This window comes from Anolis carolinensis, chromosome 6 (genome assembly GCF_035594765.1).
Source record: "Anolis carolinensis isolate JA03-04 chromosome 6, rAnoCar3.1.pri, whole genome shotgun sequence".
Taxonomy (NCBI): Eukaryota; Metazoa; Chordata; class Lepidosauria; order Squamata; family Dactyloidae; genus Anolis; species Anolis carolinensis.
Genome location: NC_085846.1, coordinates 102,167,908 through 102,184,010, shown reverse-complemented (window position 1 = coordinate 102,184,010; position 16,103 = coordinate 102,167,908). Strand labels below are relative to the sequence as shown.

At 37.2% G+C, this 16,103-nt stretch overlaps 1 protein-coding gene and 1 long non-coding RNA gene across 3 annotated transcripts in view; one reads left to right on the top strand and one right to left on the bottom strand.

Moving 5' to 3' along the window:
* kif5b (kinesin family member 5B) overlaps positions 1–8,456 on the top strand; it is a 33,553-nt gene extending 25,097 nt beyond the window's left edge. The window contains exons 20-26 of one of the 2 annotated variants that reach the window (XM_003221958.4): positions 111–212; positions 2,546–2,606; positions 2,696–2,767; positions 2,859–2,963; positions 3,585–3,801; positions 4,960–5,111; positions 5,623–8,456. In XM_003221958.4, coding sequence (XP_003222006.1) covers positions 111–212; positions 2,546–2,606; positions 2,696–2,767; positions 2,859–2,963; positions 3,585–3,801; positions 4,960–5,096 — 694 coding nt within the window. In that variant the 3' untranslated portion in view covers positions 5,097–5,111; positions 5,623–8,456. Of the gene's footprint in view, positions 1–110; positions 213–2,545; positions 2,607–2,695; positions 2,768–2,858; positions 2,964–3,584; positions 3,802–4,959; positions 5,112–5,603 lie in introns of both variants that reach the window. The other variant, XM_008112340.3, reaches the window with a different exon arrangement.
* LOC134292648 (uncharacterized) lies at positions 2,784–15,655 on the bottom strand. Its single transcript, XR_009999905.1, has 2 exons — positions 11,262–15,655; positions 2,784–3,356 (listed from the first exon to the last, which is right to left on the bottom strand). It is a non-coding gene; the product is annotated as an uncharacterized LOC134292648 (long non-coding RNA).
* Positions 15,656–16,103: the final 448 nt, after the last annotated feature.

Below are 16,103 nucleotides of genomic sequence, written 5' to 3'. Positions count from 1 at the left end.
TGTTTATTGGCAGAAAAAGAGCTGTTTGAATTATCTGTTCTGTCACCTCACAAGATGAGGATATGTTGATCTTGTATGATGTTTTTAATTTTTTCCCTCTGTGTGTCCAGTCAAAATCAGAAAATGATGCTTGAGCAAGAACGACTCAGAATTGAGCATGATAAATTGAAAACTACAGATCAGGAGAAAAGCAGAAAACTGCATGAACTTACGTAAGTAGGACTAGTTAATCGAGACAATTCGCGCTTCAGAATGTCTAACATTGATCTGAAGAAACCACATTCTGACATGTTTTGAGTAATAAGTTCCTGCTCTTGTGCATTTAATACAGTGCAAGTATGGGTAAAATATTAGTGTTCTTTGAGCTTTTCTGTTTAATGGCAGTAATTGGAAAATGACAGAGACCCTGTATTGCAGTGGAGGCTGCTGAACTACTTTAAGGGTATCTGTTCTTTAACTCTAAAAAAAAGTTTCCCCAAAGTTATTAGTTACAGGATTGGATTGTATAAATGTGTTCTGAAATGTGTTGCTAGACAGGATAGAAAGGATTGGTCTGAAGTAAAAATGACATACCGTATATACTTGAGTATAAGCTGACCCTAATATAAGCCGAGGCGCCTAATTTTACCACAAAAAACTGGGGAAACTTATTGACTCGATTATAAGCCAAGGGTGGAAAATGCTACTGGTAAATTTCAAAATGAACATAGATCCCAATGAAATTATATTGAGGCATCAGTAGGTTAAAAGTTTTTGAATATTTACTGTATTTCAAAGAAAAACAGTAAACTTGCTCTGTAAGTGGGAAAGTAGGGTCAACAAAATAATATGGTATTAATAACTTAATAATAATAATAATAATAATAATAATAATAATAATTAATAATAATAATAACTTCATTTGTACCCTGCCCTATGTCCCCATGGGGACTCAGGCCAGCTTCCAACATAGTAACAGGCAAACATTCAATGCCTACATAAACAATGCAGGGCTAGATATAGATCTATAATTCTATATTAAATTTCACATATGCATTTTCCCCTGAAACATTTGCAAATCCTCTCTCTATATATGTGCATTTTCCTCCTGCAATATTTGCAAGCCCTATATATTTACTTTTATATCTATCTGGAAATCTGTGTGCGTGTGCATTTCCCCTGCAATATTTGCAAGCCCTATATATTCATATATATCTATCTAGACATCTCTCTCTAAATAATTATATCTGTATAGGATTTGAAAAAGATTTGCAGACATGTGAGGTGAAAATTCATATATAAAATAATGTATACACATAGATACAGATATACAGGTGCATGGAAATCTCTAGCTATCTATATGTATATAGGATTTGCAAAGACTTGCAAACATGTGAGGGGGACATTCATATATAAAATTAATGTATATACCCTGTTTCCCCAAAAATAAGACATCCCCTGAAAATAAGACCTAAGTAGAGGTTTTGCTGAATTGCTAAATATAAGGCCTCCCCCAAAAGTAAGACCTAACCAAGTTTGTGTTTGGAAGCATGCCCGCGAAACAGAACACCAGAGCATGCAGGATCGGTAAATGTACGTACCATAGATAGTTGTACATGGAAATAATGGTAGTAACAAATTCTTAATAGGATTTCACAGTTTGTCTGGTTATGCTGGTTTGTGATGACAAGTACTGTACAGTATATAATAAATGCTCATTCTTTTGTTCAACAATAAATGCGAATTCTTTTTCATGGAAAAATAAAACATTCCCTGAAAATAAGACCTAGCACATCTTTGGGAGCAAAAATTAATAGAAGGCACTGTCTTATTTTCGGGGAAACACGGTAGGTAGATAGATAGATAGATAGATACAAATATAAAGGTAGATAGGGATTGTAAGGGCTTGCAGGGGGAAATGCCTATATATCTGTAGCAGAAATTAACAAATATTTCAGGAGAAAATGCTTTAATAAGATTAATGGGTGTATATATATATATATATATATATATATATATATATATATATATATATATATATTCTTCCTGACTTGCAAGGGATTCTTTCCCTTTTCAAAACATTCCCTTGGTTAAGAGCGAGGGAGGCTTTGGAAAAGTCAACACTGATAAGGGAGGGTAAGATGAGAAATAAATATGTCATATATTGCAAGCAACGGCCTCCAGGCTCTGCTGCCGGCTTGACCGATTATAAGCTGGGGGAAGTTTTTCAGCTCATAAAAAGGGCTGAAAACTCGGCTTATCTTCAAGTATATACAGTAATTCACCATTTGAGCCTATTTGGGAGGAAATGGCATAATGTTGACTACAGAGTTTAACCTGAATTCAGCATTGTGCTGACAGACATGCACCAGTGCATTGAAATTGTCTTGCCTTCCCCTGTGGCCTTTCATGCTGCCCGAAATCCCACTCTGTAGAGTTTCCCAATTCACTTGAGCAGACTTTGAACATAGCTGGTCTGTCTGTGTCTGGTTTTATCATAGGAAGTAAATTTGAGTCAAAGGAAAAGTGAGTTATTTTAATGATTTTTGTGTGTGTGTGACTCCAGGGTTATGCAAGATAGGCGAGAACAAGCAAGACAAGACTTGAAGGGTTTGGAAGAGACTGTGGTAAGCTACGTATATTCAGAACATATCTTTCAGATTCTTGAACTTCTCAATTAAGAACTTTACAGTTAAGTTATATTTATGTTTTTCAGGCCAAAGAACTTCAGACCTTGCACAATCTTAGAAAACTATTTGTTCAAGATTTGGCTACAAGAGTCAAAAAGGTAACATAAAACTTAATTATTGCTTTCATTCCGTCAATACTTTATTCATGTTCCTGAGAAATAAAATCCTGGGTTGTGTGTCTTTCCATAGAGTGCTGAGATTGACTCTGATGACACTGGTGGCAGTGCTGCCCAGAAGCAGAAGATTTCTTTTCTTGAGAATAATCTTGAACAACTCACAAAAGTCCACAAACAGGTAACAGTAATCTTCTTAAATATCTAAGGCTTCCATAACCGAAAAAAGTATGTCAAAGTCTCTATAACGATAGCATTTAAAATAGATGTCTATTTTATAGGCCCTAAAGTTCTTTGGCTTATGGATTGATGTCCGTGAATTTCCACCAGTGATTGTTGATACATGACTATAAAATTAAATTGGGACATTTTTGCTTGGTTCAAACTATGCTATCTTCAATTTGTAAAAATAAGAACTTAGGCCAAAATCTTGTATAAAGCTTTTGGGTCATCACGATCCACCAGTATATTTATGTAGCATCCTGATTACCAAGATAGAAGGATGAGAGAAAGCAGCAACATGAGGGTACTTTGAGTCAGCAGCCCTTTTGCTTCTTCCAGGAAAGATGATTGCCTGTGGAAGTACGAAATATGCAGTAAAAAATTATATATCTGCTAGTATAATTCTTAATTACACTTAATATTTGTTACCCAAGTTATAGCATTATAATGAGCAAACAGTTATATTCGTTATGCAAGATTATGAAGAACGAGAGGGCACAACTAAGATCTATGAAGGTAATATATTATGTGTGCATATATGTATATATATGTGTGTATATATATCTATCTATCTTCCTAGCTGGTACGAGATAATGCAGATCTTCGCTGTGAGCTTCCAAAACTGGAAAAAAGACTTAGAGCTACAGCTGAAAGAGTTAAAGCTTTGGAGTCAGCACTAAAGGAAGCCAAAGAGAATGCCTCTCGTGACCGCAAACGATATCAACAAGAAGTAGATCGTATTAAGGAAGCTGTGCGGTCAAAGAACATGATCAGAAAGGCACATTCTGCACAGATTGGTTAGTAGAGAAAAGGAGGCATTAGTCCTCTAACTGAACATGCACTTGATTGCCAGGCCCTGGTTCTTGGTCACTCAGTGGTTTTGTTTTGAAAGGGTGAGAAAGCACAGGATTAACTGTAATTTCTGTTAGGATTTCAATCCTTTCATTTACTTTAAATTCCTATCGGAGTCTTTATTGAAAAGGATTGAAGTATAAATAATCACAGAGTACTTGTTGGTTGCAGAAATAAGTACCATATTTCTTTTGAAAGAATTCGTATCTTGCTCTTTGGCTGAAATAGCCCTCAGAACAGCTTAGAATGGGCAGGAATAAGACAGTCCATTACGCAGGATTAACATTGAGGGTGAAAAAACATCACTCGAGGAAGGAAGATTGGGAAGAAGGGAGAACTGAAAAAAGTAAAATACTAGTTTCTTAGTTAAATAGATCAGGAGGTTTTGTTTTTTGCATAGTGCTGCCTGTCTCTTACGACTTTCTTCATGAAACTCAATGTCTAAAGTATGGTTAGTGAAAGTGTGGACTATGGTTGGCACACAGCTCCTCACCCTGGGGCATTTTCTCATGTTTTGCTTCAGGATTGCTTCCTGTTGAAGGGAAAAGGACCTTCCTTAGACCTAAATGACTGAAAAATCTCCTTTTTACCTTGTAGTCTACTCTACTGTCCTAAGTCTTTTCCAGCTCTTGCAGCACAAACATAGTGCTGGATTTAGTCCCAGCTTCCAACAGTATAGTAAAAGTATCAGTAATAATAAACAGCCAGTTGTTATTGGGATGTCAGAAGATCAACAGTCATGATGGAGTATCTTTGTCTAGAACCTGCTCCAAGAGACTCTTGAAGTAAATAGCCTTTGAAAGCTTAGGCCGTAATTTGCTGACTGGTCTTTAAAGTGTCACAAAACTCTTTAGTCAGTTGTCTTATCTCCCTTCATGGGAATAAAACAATAAAATTGGGACAATGAAGAAGCACAGCTGTGAGGTTTGTAAATGTATTGGCAAACCAGTTATAAAAGATCATCTTGAATACAAATGAGTCTATCACTTTCCTAGGTCTTAAAAAAGTATTCTTTTTTTTCTTGCTCCTATATATTATGTTTCATTAAGCATTTTCCAGGTTGCTTTGCCTGAGAATTTAACATTGAGGTTTGTTTCATGCAGCAAAGCCTATTCGTCCAGGTCAGCATCCTGCAGCTTCTCCAACTCATCCAAGTGCAATTCGTGGAGGAGGCGCTTTTACTCAAAACAGCCAGCCAGTTGCTTTACGTGGAGGTGGAGCACGGCAGGAGAAAGTGTAATTTGACATTACCAAGGTAGGCTTTCTACTTACTTATTCTGCGAAAAGTGCCATCTTTAATTTAGTATTTCTTATCAGTTTTGTGTGCTTGCCATAGATTATCATGGTAGCTTGTCACCTACCAAGTCAAGACTAACTTTGGTCTTTGGGTGTTCTACAAGTAACACTAAGCGTGTTTTAAATTAATCCTGTAAAACTACATTGAAATATTAAGTGCAATCAGTTTAGATGAGAATTCTCCTTCAGAATGTCTTCAGTGAATGACTTTTGTATAGTCTGTGTACCTGCGTTTCTATAATGTATTGTAAGTAAAACATTGTGATGCCCTAATTTTCTGTACACTCTAGTTATACACCATCTTTACTAAAATCTTCAGGTAAAGTTAGGTTGTAAATAGTGTGAATGTAAAGAGCTATAAATAATTGTGTTAAGAACACTGTTTATTTTCTTATCTTATAATCAGATTGTGAAGAATTTTTGTGATGTTATTTTTCTGTTTCCACATAAGTTTCTCTGGCTGTTTCCAGATGCTGAAAAGTACATACAGCAAGAAGAGGACTGGATATCGCGCATTGAGAGTCATTCCATGACCGTGATCTCTTATCTGTCTCTCTCTGGGGACTGTAGGATTCTTTTTTGAAAATTGTATAAACTTATTCTGGTCTGTACAGCTCTCCTCATGATATGAATTTGGCCGATTGATTCCCAACAGAACTAGGAAAAAGCTTGTTCCTCTTGGAAAATTGACGTGTAACTTAAAATGTAGCTCTCATTACATGATCTGTCCTTCACGTCTTAAATTTAGTCTGCACTGTGCCAAGTTGAATGTATGTTAAGCAACATCTTAGTTTAAACAAATTCTTTGCTTAATTTATGTATATTTAATGGTCCTAGGGTTATGGAACAATGTTGAAGTAAGTTTCAATTTTACCACTTTAAATAACACTACTTGGCCCACTCTTGAAATAGAGCAGCACTGTACATTAAATTTGCCCAAATGGCTGTATAGCGTATGAGACTAAACTTATTTGTACAGTATGCAAATCCTGCGGGTTGATTAGAAAGACTGCCTTTAGGCACTGAAGTCTCAGAAACCTGGAACTACAAATTTCTGTTTTGGTGAGGCTTATTTAACTGTTTGTTTAAAACTGTTATCGGAATAATGAGTTAATACTGTATAGCAAGTAGTGTAAGTTTATATGGGAAAACTTGGCAATGACTTTCGTCTGTCCTGTTCCTGACGATACACAGAAATAGTGTGATGAGGTGAAAACATTCTGCTTCATCTTGATGAGCCTCTTAGTGGTGACCAGAGCTATACAAATTTGGTTCTCTGCTGTAATGAGAAACTGGGACACTATAGAACACCTCTAGCTTTATTGATCCACCATTTTTATTTTATCCAACTTAGAAGTCAAAGTGAATGTAAATTGATAAACTAATTGGAACGAACCAAATTGAATGAAACAAGCAAAGTGTTGTAACATGGCCAGACATGTCAAATGATTATGGGAATTGAGCTACACTGAAAATGTACTGTAATTTTCTTGTAAAAATAGATTTATTTAAATAGCCATTTCTCCAGAGATCTTGTCAGACATCTTGCTGCCTTTTAATTTCCCCCCCACAAGCAACATCCTTAACCCTGCTTCACAACATTGAGTCTTTCCCTAAAAGAGCACTTGAAAACTACATGCCATGAAGTTCAAATAATGCCTTTGATGGGGACTTCCTGCTTGATAAATTCCAAAGGTTTTAGAATGCTTTCTTGTTAGTCACTAGGTTAAGTAGGAAGCAAAAGAATCAGCTTTTGCAACAGTGAAGACATTCTGAATAACTGCTTTTCCAGAGTATGTTGATGCCAGTTTTATATCTTAGTACTGAACATTCACAGGCACTTCGGGGAGGGAATGGTTTCCTGTAGCTCTTTGACTGACTTTTTTTTTTACAAATTAAAGTATTTGTATTATGGAGGCGGTTACTAATAGAAAAGATAGAATGTTTTTTTTTCTATTCCTTAACTTCTGACGTGTCTTTTTTTAAATAATAGTCTTTAGAAGTTGAATTTTTTAATCCGTCAGACCCTTGCTAGTTTAAATGGTCGTAATGTAGGCCTGCCCTTTTTTGTGCTTGAATTAAAACACTCCAAACTGAAGATGAAACATTTTGGAAAGTAAGAGGGGACATGTACAAAGGGAAAAGGGGGTATTTAAGAAATATTTGTGTTTTCATTTGCCATGGCCTATGTCAGTTCTTAACATTAGGCACACAGTTTCAGTCCCAGATCATTTTACACAGTTCCAAGTCTGGTTTCCTGGCATTTTGTTCAAATGAAGCAGGATATTTTCTCATGGCTGTTTATGGTAGTGCATTCTTGTAAGTAATGTATCACGGGTTTTGGTGCTGACATGGCTGTGTAATTAAGCAGTGAAATAAACTGTAGCTAGCATGTAGCTCAAATTGTACATCCTTTTTATACTTGTTTTTTAATTATTATTTTAACCTTTTACAACATTTACCAAGAACCGCAATCTAGACTTTGAAAAGAACTCCCTTTTCAGTTTCTTGGATCACTTGTGGTAGGTTGCATGGTCAAGACAGCACCTGGTTTTGTAAATTTAAAACCTTAAATCTGCAATAGAATTTCAAATGCATTGCTGTTCCACTTTAAAGTCCTTTGCTCTTTCATTCCTCCAGGTCATTTAAAAATAATAATAATGGCCTCAGGCGGGAACTGAGTGACAATAAAGAACTCCTATTTATTCATGGTGACCAGCTAAATTATTTGCATAATCTTCTAAAATACTTTGACTCTAATTTAGACTTACAATGACAAATGTTTTTCCTGTGGACACAGTTGTTTGTTCTGAATTCATGAGAATGCACTGAAGAATAAATGGTTTGGAGAAGATGCCATATAGTTAACAACCTGCATGCTGTAAATGTTTTTGTGTGTTAAATAAAGAAAATCTTTGAATTTTTTTTAGCAAACTTCATTGAGACCCACATCACCTTTAAAGTAGTAACTGTAATATTGCATAAATTATGGCCGTGTTTCCTATATTTTGTTGTAGGGTAATTTAAGAGGGGTAAGTTAAGTCAAGATAGCAAAGGAATATGGTTGGCGGATGTTGGAAGAGAGTAAAGGCAGAAAGTGGAAGGATAATAGGAAAAGACTAAAAATGGATGAGAAACAGGATTAAAGTTTGGACAAAGACATTTAAAAGGGGAGACAATCTGATTGCGGAAGAGTGATACTGAGGGTGGATTGAGGATTGTGTTAACACTACTTGATTTATGGTAATGATCCATAACGATATTAAATTGTATTTAATAAACTTATTTTATTTGTTCAACAAAAGCATGCCTACTGCCTGGTTACTATACCAGTGTTTTAGGGCTGAAGCCTAAATATTAAAAGAACAGCAGCCTCTTTAAATGGAGTAATCTAGAGCAGTGGTTCTCAACATTATTGTTGACCACAGGACCCCCTTTTTAATACCTTTTGTGGCCGCAGACCCCAAGACTTGATTCAAGATTTAAGGCACTAGACTGCATCAAATGATTATTTCAGTTTCCTTCAAATTTCAAATTTTCCAAAAGAAGCATGGAAAATTAAGATTTTGTTTCATTTCCCTATTTGGCTTTCTTTCATTCATTCACTTGTTTGTTCATTTAGATTTAACTGAAAAATCACAACATTTCTTCAGTCCTTCATAGACCCCAGATTGAGAACCACTGATCTACAGGAATTGGGTCCATTGGGAAGCTTGGTGATGACATTCAGAATGGATTTAGAGTTGAGATCACCTTGATCGTTTGTTTGTTTGTTTGCATGCTGCAAGTCTCTTCTGGTTGTGAGAGAAACAGCCGTCTACAAAGACGCTGCCCAGGGGATGCCCGGATGTGTTACGATCCTGCAGGGAGGCTTCTCTCACATCCCTTGGTTCGCTTCTGACACAATAAATAAATAAACCCCTTATCATGGCATTGTATTGTTCCTGTTGTAAACAATATGGAGGGGACTTCGATTGATCAATATATAATTCTCAGTTATATACACTGTCCCACTGTTGGGAAGTGGGCATGAACCTCAGTGATTTATATCTTTCTTGCTATAGTAATATAAATGGCCACAAAAATGTAAAAAGATCGTATGAGTATGACATGTTGATACAAATGTGTGTATATCGGCCTTCATTTTATAATTTTTTAAACAGGTATCAAATTTGCAGATATCAATTTGCAGTCCTGATTCCTTTTAGGTGTAGAGAATAGGTATAGTACAACCCCTCTATCAGCGGGACTGGTATCTGGTTTTGTTTATCCACATCTAACAAAATATGTTTCTGGGCTAGATCCATGCAGCACAGTTATATGGCATTCTTGGGTCAGAGGTGGTTCATTTCAATAGGGTTTGCTATTATCTGCAGTTTCACATATCCATGCAGAATTAAGTAATGCATCCCCCACAGATACATGGATCTTTCTGTATTTCTTTGTATTTATTTCATGCTTGAATTGACCTTTTACCATATTTGGGAGTGATTCACAATATGTTAATTTTATCGAACCTGTGCATCTACTGTGTTAATTATTTATTTGATTTTCATAGTTATTAATCAGCACAGTACCTGAATCAACTAAATTATCTTTGTTGGAATAGTTTGAATTGCACTCATGTTACCCTCAAACATAAAACTAGGCCCTTCGGTTTACGAATACCAAAGAGCTGAGTCTTGACTTGAAAAATACCCATTACTGTAGCCCAGAAAATAATTGTCGATTCTGAAGCTGTTTTAATGGGTTACTGTGAGTTTTCCGGGCTGTATGGACATATTCTAGAAGCATTCTCTCCTGACATTTTGCCCACATCTGTGGCAGGCATCTTCAGAGGTTATGGGGTCTCAACCTCTGAGGATGCCTGCCATAGATGTGGGTGAAACATTAGGAGAGAATACTTCTGGAACATGGCCAATACAGCTCGGAAACCACAGCAACCTAGTGATTCCGGCCATGAAAGCCCTCGACAACACTCTGCTTTAATGTTTGCAAGTAATTTGTATGTATTTAGACTTCTTTTGTTTAAAAAGAGGTTTATATTGAGGAACTAGATCCAGCTAATATTTAATGGCTTTGCAAGGAATTAATAATAATAGAGCAGTATACAAATAAAGTTTTATTCTATCTCCCTGAAGGGACTCAGGGCGGTTTCCAACATAGAAAAACATTCAATTACCAACACAAAAACATATAACACAACCATAATAAAACATCGGCATAATTACTATGACACAACATACTCATACAGAATTAAAAACCATTAAGCTAAAAATACCATCCACTAGAGGGTGCAATGGCCCTTCCTATTAATTATACTAGGAAATCACTTTTTTAAAACCTTTGAGAATGATGGAAGCAAAGAAAGGCGGCACAGATTCAGATTTAATACCTTTGGTGCTAGAAAAGCAGTGAAGAGAAACTGACCCTTTTGAAGTGTCTTGAGACCTCTGCATAGTAGTTGATGTTAGTTGTTTACACATTGCAAGGATAGGTCTGCAACTGATCTTGCAAAGTGAAGTACTTCCTTCAGCAAGTAGACTGCTAACTAGTTGAGCTAAACTGACCAGGCTTTCTCAGAATTCACCCCGGCCTACTTGAATGCCTTTTAAAACATCAGCCCAGCAGATACACATGAATAACGTGCAAAACTTCTTGGAGGAGTTTTTTCAGATGGTGGTGGTCTCCATCTTGAGTAGACCACATACTTTCACTTGAGGTCATTTTGAATCACAGGAAGGGACTGGCAATTATTAAGTCGAAAATGGAAGGAATCAATTACGATTTGAATGGAGAGTAAGAGGGAGAGTCAGATTCCGAATTAGGGTTTATGGACTGTTGCAACCAAATGTAGCTCTGGATTTCAGAGCCACTGAAACCGTGACACTGTCTACTGTAAAAGGCGAAAGATTCCATGATGCCCAAAAGCAAATGCTAAAATGTTTGTTCATGTACCTTCATTTATTAGCCAATTTCAAAGGTGACTAGCATTTGACTTCTTCATAACCCTTTGTTGGGAGAGATGTTAAACAAATCAGAGCAGCATGTAGGAGATGAAAGAAAAAAGTGACTGTATTTGAACCATGTAATTTGCATCTGGTCTTACAGTAAGGGTGAGGAAGTTGCAGGCATTCAGATGAGGCTGTACCAGGAACTGAGATGGTTTCTGGTATCTTCACCTAGAACTGCTGCTGGGAAGAATAAAAATAGTGACTGCCACATGTTTTAGAATAACATCCACCTATTGCCAAAATTTTCCCCATCCTTAGCAGAACATGGGTTCCTTGATAGTGAAGACTAGAATTAAAGCAATTTTTTGTGTTTGTAAGGTTGGCAAGAATTGTAGGTTGTGCACTAGATAAAAGTAATCAGTAGAAGCCAAAGTGAATAAAGTTGTAGAATAAAGTTCATATTTCATTTTCAAAGTTTAAAATAGGCTCTTGGCCCTGTTTACAATTGCAAAATTGTATTTCCAAAAAACTTGTCTAGATATTTAAAGGTACGTTAAATAGGGGAATGGGGATGCATGCTCCATACTTCATTCAGTCTCCCAGTTTTCAGGGGGGAAGTATGCCGTGGAAACAATTTACATTAGTTGACATCATTCAAAAGCTCTGTAGTTGTGATGCCTCAAAAACACAATTCCCGGTCTTGGGGAGCTTTATAGTTGCATGCACTTAAACACATCTCCCTTTCCTGTTTAGACATTTGCAGTCAAAACATGGAGACTGGCAGGAGCTGGACTGGAACAATTTTCTAATCTCAAATACAAAGCGGTATTATATCCTGAGTTCACATCAAGACTGTCACTTCCAGTCACATTTAATGCCACCTAATTCATAGCCTAATGGAATTGAGCCTCATATTTCTCTTTAAGAAAATTTTAAACCGTCGTTATATCCTCCTTTGAAAATATGCATAAGTTGGTTTACAAAGATCAGTAGTAATATCCCTGCCCAAAAGCCTAATATCTAAAGTAAAGAAAAATATATTGTAATGTGGTGGTGGAGAATCAAACTCTGGCATTAGTTGTTTCAGCGATAAGATAGATTGGTCAAGGGGGTGGGGGTGGGAAATAGCTGCAGATTGTGTCTTAGCAAAGTTAGATGGCCCTGCATTCCTCCTTTTCTTCTGGAATTACCTGATGGAATGAATGGCCACTACCAGGTGGAGATTGATAGAAGGAAGAAGGTGATAGAATGGCTTTTTAAAAGAGTTGATGGCTACTCAAAGTGCCTGACTTCAGCAGGCATCTGGCATATTTTATTGATTATAAACTCTTCTGGATTTAGGCAGGTCTTTGTAACCGTAGAAACAGAATTTTCTTTAATTTTTGCTTGCATCTTTGGGGAAAGCTGACAGAAGAGGAGCAACCAGTCTTAAATTATTGAAAAAACTAAAAAGCATGTCTTTCATGGCTGCCTCTTTTCTAATTGGGGTGATAAATAATGCATATGAACAAAACATTTGAGCCTTGCAAACAGCTACATTTCCTATGAAAGACCTTGAAAGACCTTCACTTATGATGGATTTTCAGAAGGCTGTCTAGACTACAACTATCCATAAAAGGTAGAGAAGAGGGTTTCTGTTGTCCTCCTGAGGCAAGGCTCCTATGCTTTTAACAGCTGCACGGCAAACGGAAATCCAGCAGATAGGACTTATTCCAGCTACTGCTAAGGAGGGGGGAAGTTTCAGCTGCAAAATCCCAGCTTGAAGGAAATAAATAGAACAACCTTTATTCAGAACAATGTTTGTAAATACCATTCCAAATCTTTATGCTAAAAATAGTTATTTAAAATACTCCAGTTTCTAGCTCTATATGCTGTTTCCACCTGCTGTCCTTTGTAATTCATTCTACAACTGCTACTTCTCAAAAACTTTTCTGTAATAAGATGGATGGGATTCTCCACAAGCCTCTTCCTCCAAATTTAATTAATACAAGTTTGGAAAGTTCCAATATTGCTTTAGCTCAAAGGTGATCAGATTCCTTCCCCGCCATCCTCAGTTATAAAATACAGCTCCCATGATCCCTCGTGACTGACTGGTGATTAGGGCTGATGGGAGTTGTAGTCCAACAGTGTTTGGCAACGTGTACAGAGAGAAAGAGAGCTACTATAATAATCAGTACAGAAGAAGTGAATATGACAAGAAAAAAGGAAGAACAAGAAAAGCTTCCACAAGATCTGAGAAACCAAAGGGAAAGTTAAACCAAAAGTAGGGGAAACAAGCCGGTGGAAACAATAAACTGAAGAACTATATGGAAGAGATGAAAATGTGATGTATTCATTCAAGGAAGAACTGTTTGGAGATGAACCTACAGTTTTAGAAAGTGAAGTAGAATTTGCACTCAGGGCATTTGAGAGTAAAACATCATCTCTAAAGAACACCACAAGCCTTGTACAGCCTTCACTTTGCCAGAATAAGTCTGAAATAGATGTTTTTAAAATTAATATTTGCATCTGTTACAGAATATAGTATGATGCCTTGGATTATGAATTTCTTGATGATTTAAGCTTAAACATGTTTGTGTCATTCATGATCTGAATAGGCTTCCAAAGTAGCATGCATGCAGCCAATGAAGCAAGACAGTCCGTGACTATATATTTAAAAGCCCCGGTGGCCAAGTGTGTTAAAGCACTGAGCTGCTGAACTTGTGGACCAAAAGGTCCCAGGTTCAAATCCCGGGAGCGGAATGAGCGCCCGCTGTTAGCCCCAGCTCCTGCCAACCTAGCAGTTTGAAAACATGCAAATGTGAGTAGATCAATAGGTACCGCTCCGGCGGGAAGGTAACATTGGCGCTCCATGCAGTCATGCCGGCCACATGACCTGGAGGTGTCTATGGACAACGCCGGCTCATTGGCTTAGAAATGGAGATGAGCACCAACCCCCAAAGTCGGTCACGACTGGACTTAATGTCAGGGGAAACCTTTACCTTTACCTAACATGAACAGGTGGGAATGATGATGAAAACTCAGGCTTAAGCACCTGTTCTTAAAAGTTAAATAATTCATGTAGAGATACTTTCTCATTTTTAAAAAAATCCTGAGAAGCTTTTACTGATTGAATCTTAGTCTGTATCAGTGGCAGGCAACTATGTATCCAAACTCCTAATTTGTGTAAGGACATCACTGTGCACGGGAAGTTCAACCGATTTCTTCAATGTTTGCTACAATTTCTAAAAACAATGTCTGTTTTACATTTCAATTTCTGATCTTCTGTATGAACGGGGTATGTTTCTGTGTGGGGAGTAGTAACCAAAGAGATGGCTGTCTATCATGGCAGCTGAAGGCCAGTCCCATTGCCTTCTCTGTCTTCCCGGAGAGCATTGCCCATGGAGGGGAATGAGCACAATGGAGTGCAGTGAAATAGTCATTCAAGCGTGTTAATCTGTGCGTCAGGTCGCTGAATGGGAACAAGGCACACATTGTTCCTCCAGGGGACAAGAAGAGCTCGGAAAGAGTTGCAGGGAATAAAGATCAAAACCAAATCATACCCACTTGGGAAGAGAGGCAGAAAAGGAAATATAACATCCATTTCTTTTCTGTTTTAAACATCACCCTAAGGCTTGTAAACACGATTTTTTGCTTTTATCATTGGATGACATAAAGAATATATGGTTTCTACAGAGGCTTTTGCAGAATGGCATCTGTTCGGCAATGATTTTTGGGATTTGCACAAATTCACACCATTAAGGATTAACGATTTCAGGATTATTGATTCATCCCAACTAGCATGTGCAATATTCCTATCCAGTGGAACATATACCGGTATTAATTTGCAATATCAACTATGATCTTGAAGCACCATGTATAACAAATTGTGGTTTAGCTTTATTTTTACATGTGTCCAAGTTTAAATGCTAATAGTGGTAGATCCTCAGCATCATCTGAAGCCGCAGTGGTACAATGGGTTAAACGCTTGTGCTGGCTGAACTGCTGACCTGAAGGTTGGGTTGCTGACCTGAAGATTGCCAGTTTGAATCTGGGTGAGCTCCCATCTGTCAGCTCTAGCTTGCGGGGAGATGAGAGAAGCCTCCCAGCAGGGTGGTAGCACATCTGGGCATCCCCTGGGCAAATGTCTCTGTAGATGGCCAGTTAGTTCTCACACCAGAAACAACTTGCAGTATGTTCTCAAATAGCTCCTGACACAATAAAAAAACATAATCTTTCATTACTACTGCTTTTGAAAAGGACTTTGGCCCACCATTGGTATTTCAACTACTTTGCAGATTACTCTTAAATCCTACAGTGATGCACTGAAACTTAACAACCCAGTTTGGTCAGAAGTAAGCCTCACTGCATTCAATGAAAAGTAAATATATACGATTGCTATGTACATTAATTCATTTGCTACAGTAAAATAATACAAAATGCATTTATCTTAATCTGTCTAAGGTGAGTTTGGAGGAATGAAATTGGGTTATTTCTACCAAGTTCAATGAAGAACAAACAACCTTGAGTATACGTTATCAAAGCACCAACCTAGTCCTGTTTGTGCTATACACACTGTTAAAACTTGCATCTTTTGGCCATGTAAAATTTGCATGAATAAATTTTACCTTTCTTCAGATTGTGGCAAACCATTGGTCCTCCTTGTGTTACACAGATAAAACAGATTTAAGTGGATAGTTTTATCTTATGACAAACAACTATGTAAAACTGATGGAAATGGAGGAGAGGTGGAGAAAACTGAGGAAAACTTTACTGTCATTTCATCTTCTGCTTAGACCTGGTAACACTGAGCTATGGCAGTTAAAGTGTTGTTAAACTACATTAATTCTACAGTATGGATGCACCTTTGTTCAGATCCAGATTGTTACTTCTTGACCTGGATGCAAATATGCTCAACATTGTTCCATGATACAGCTCACATAGAAAATCCACTGAATCAAAAGGATTTATATGTTGTCTCACCATTCAACAATTCTTTCAAGGGGTCTACTCTAGTC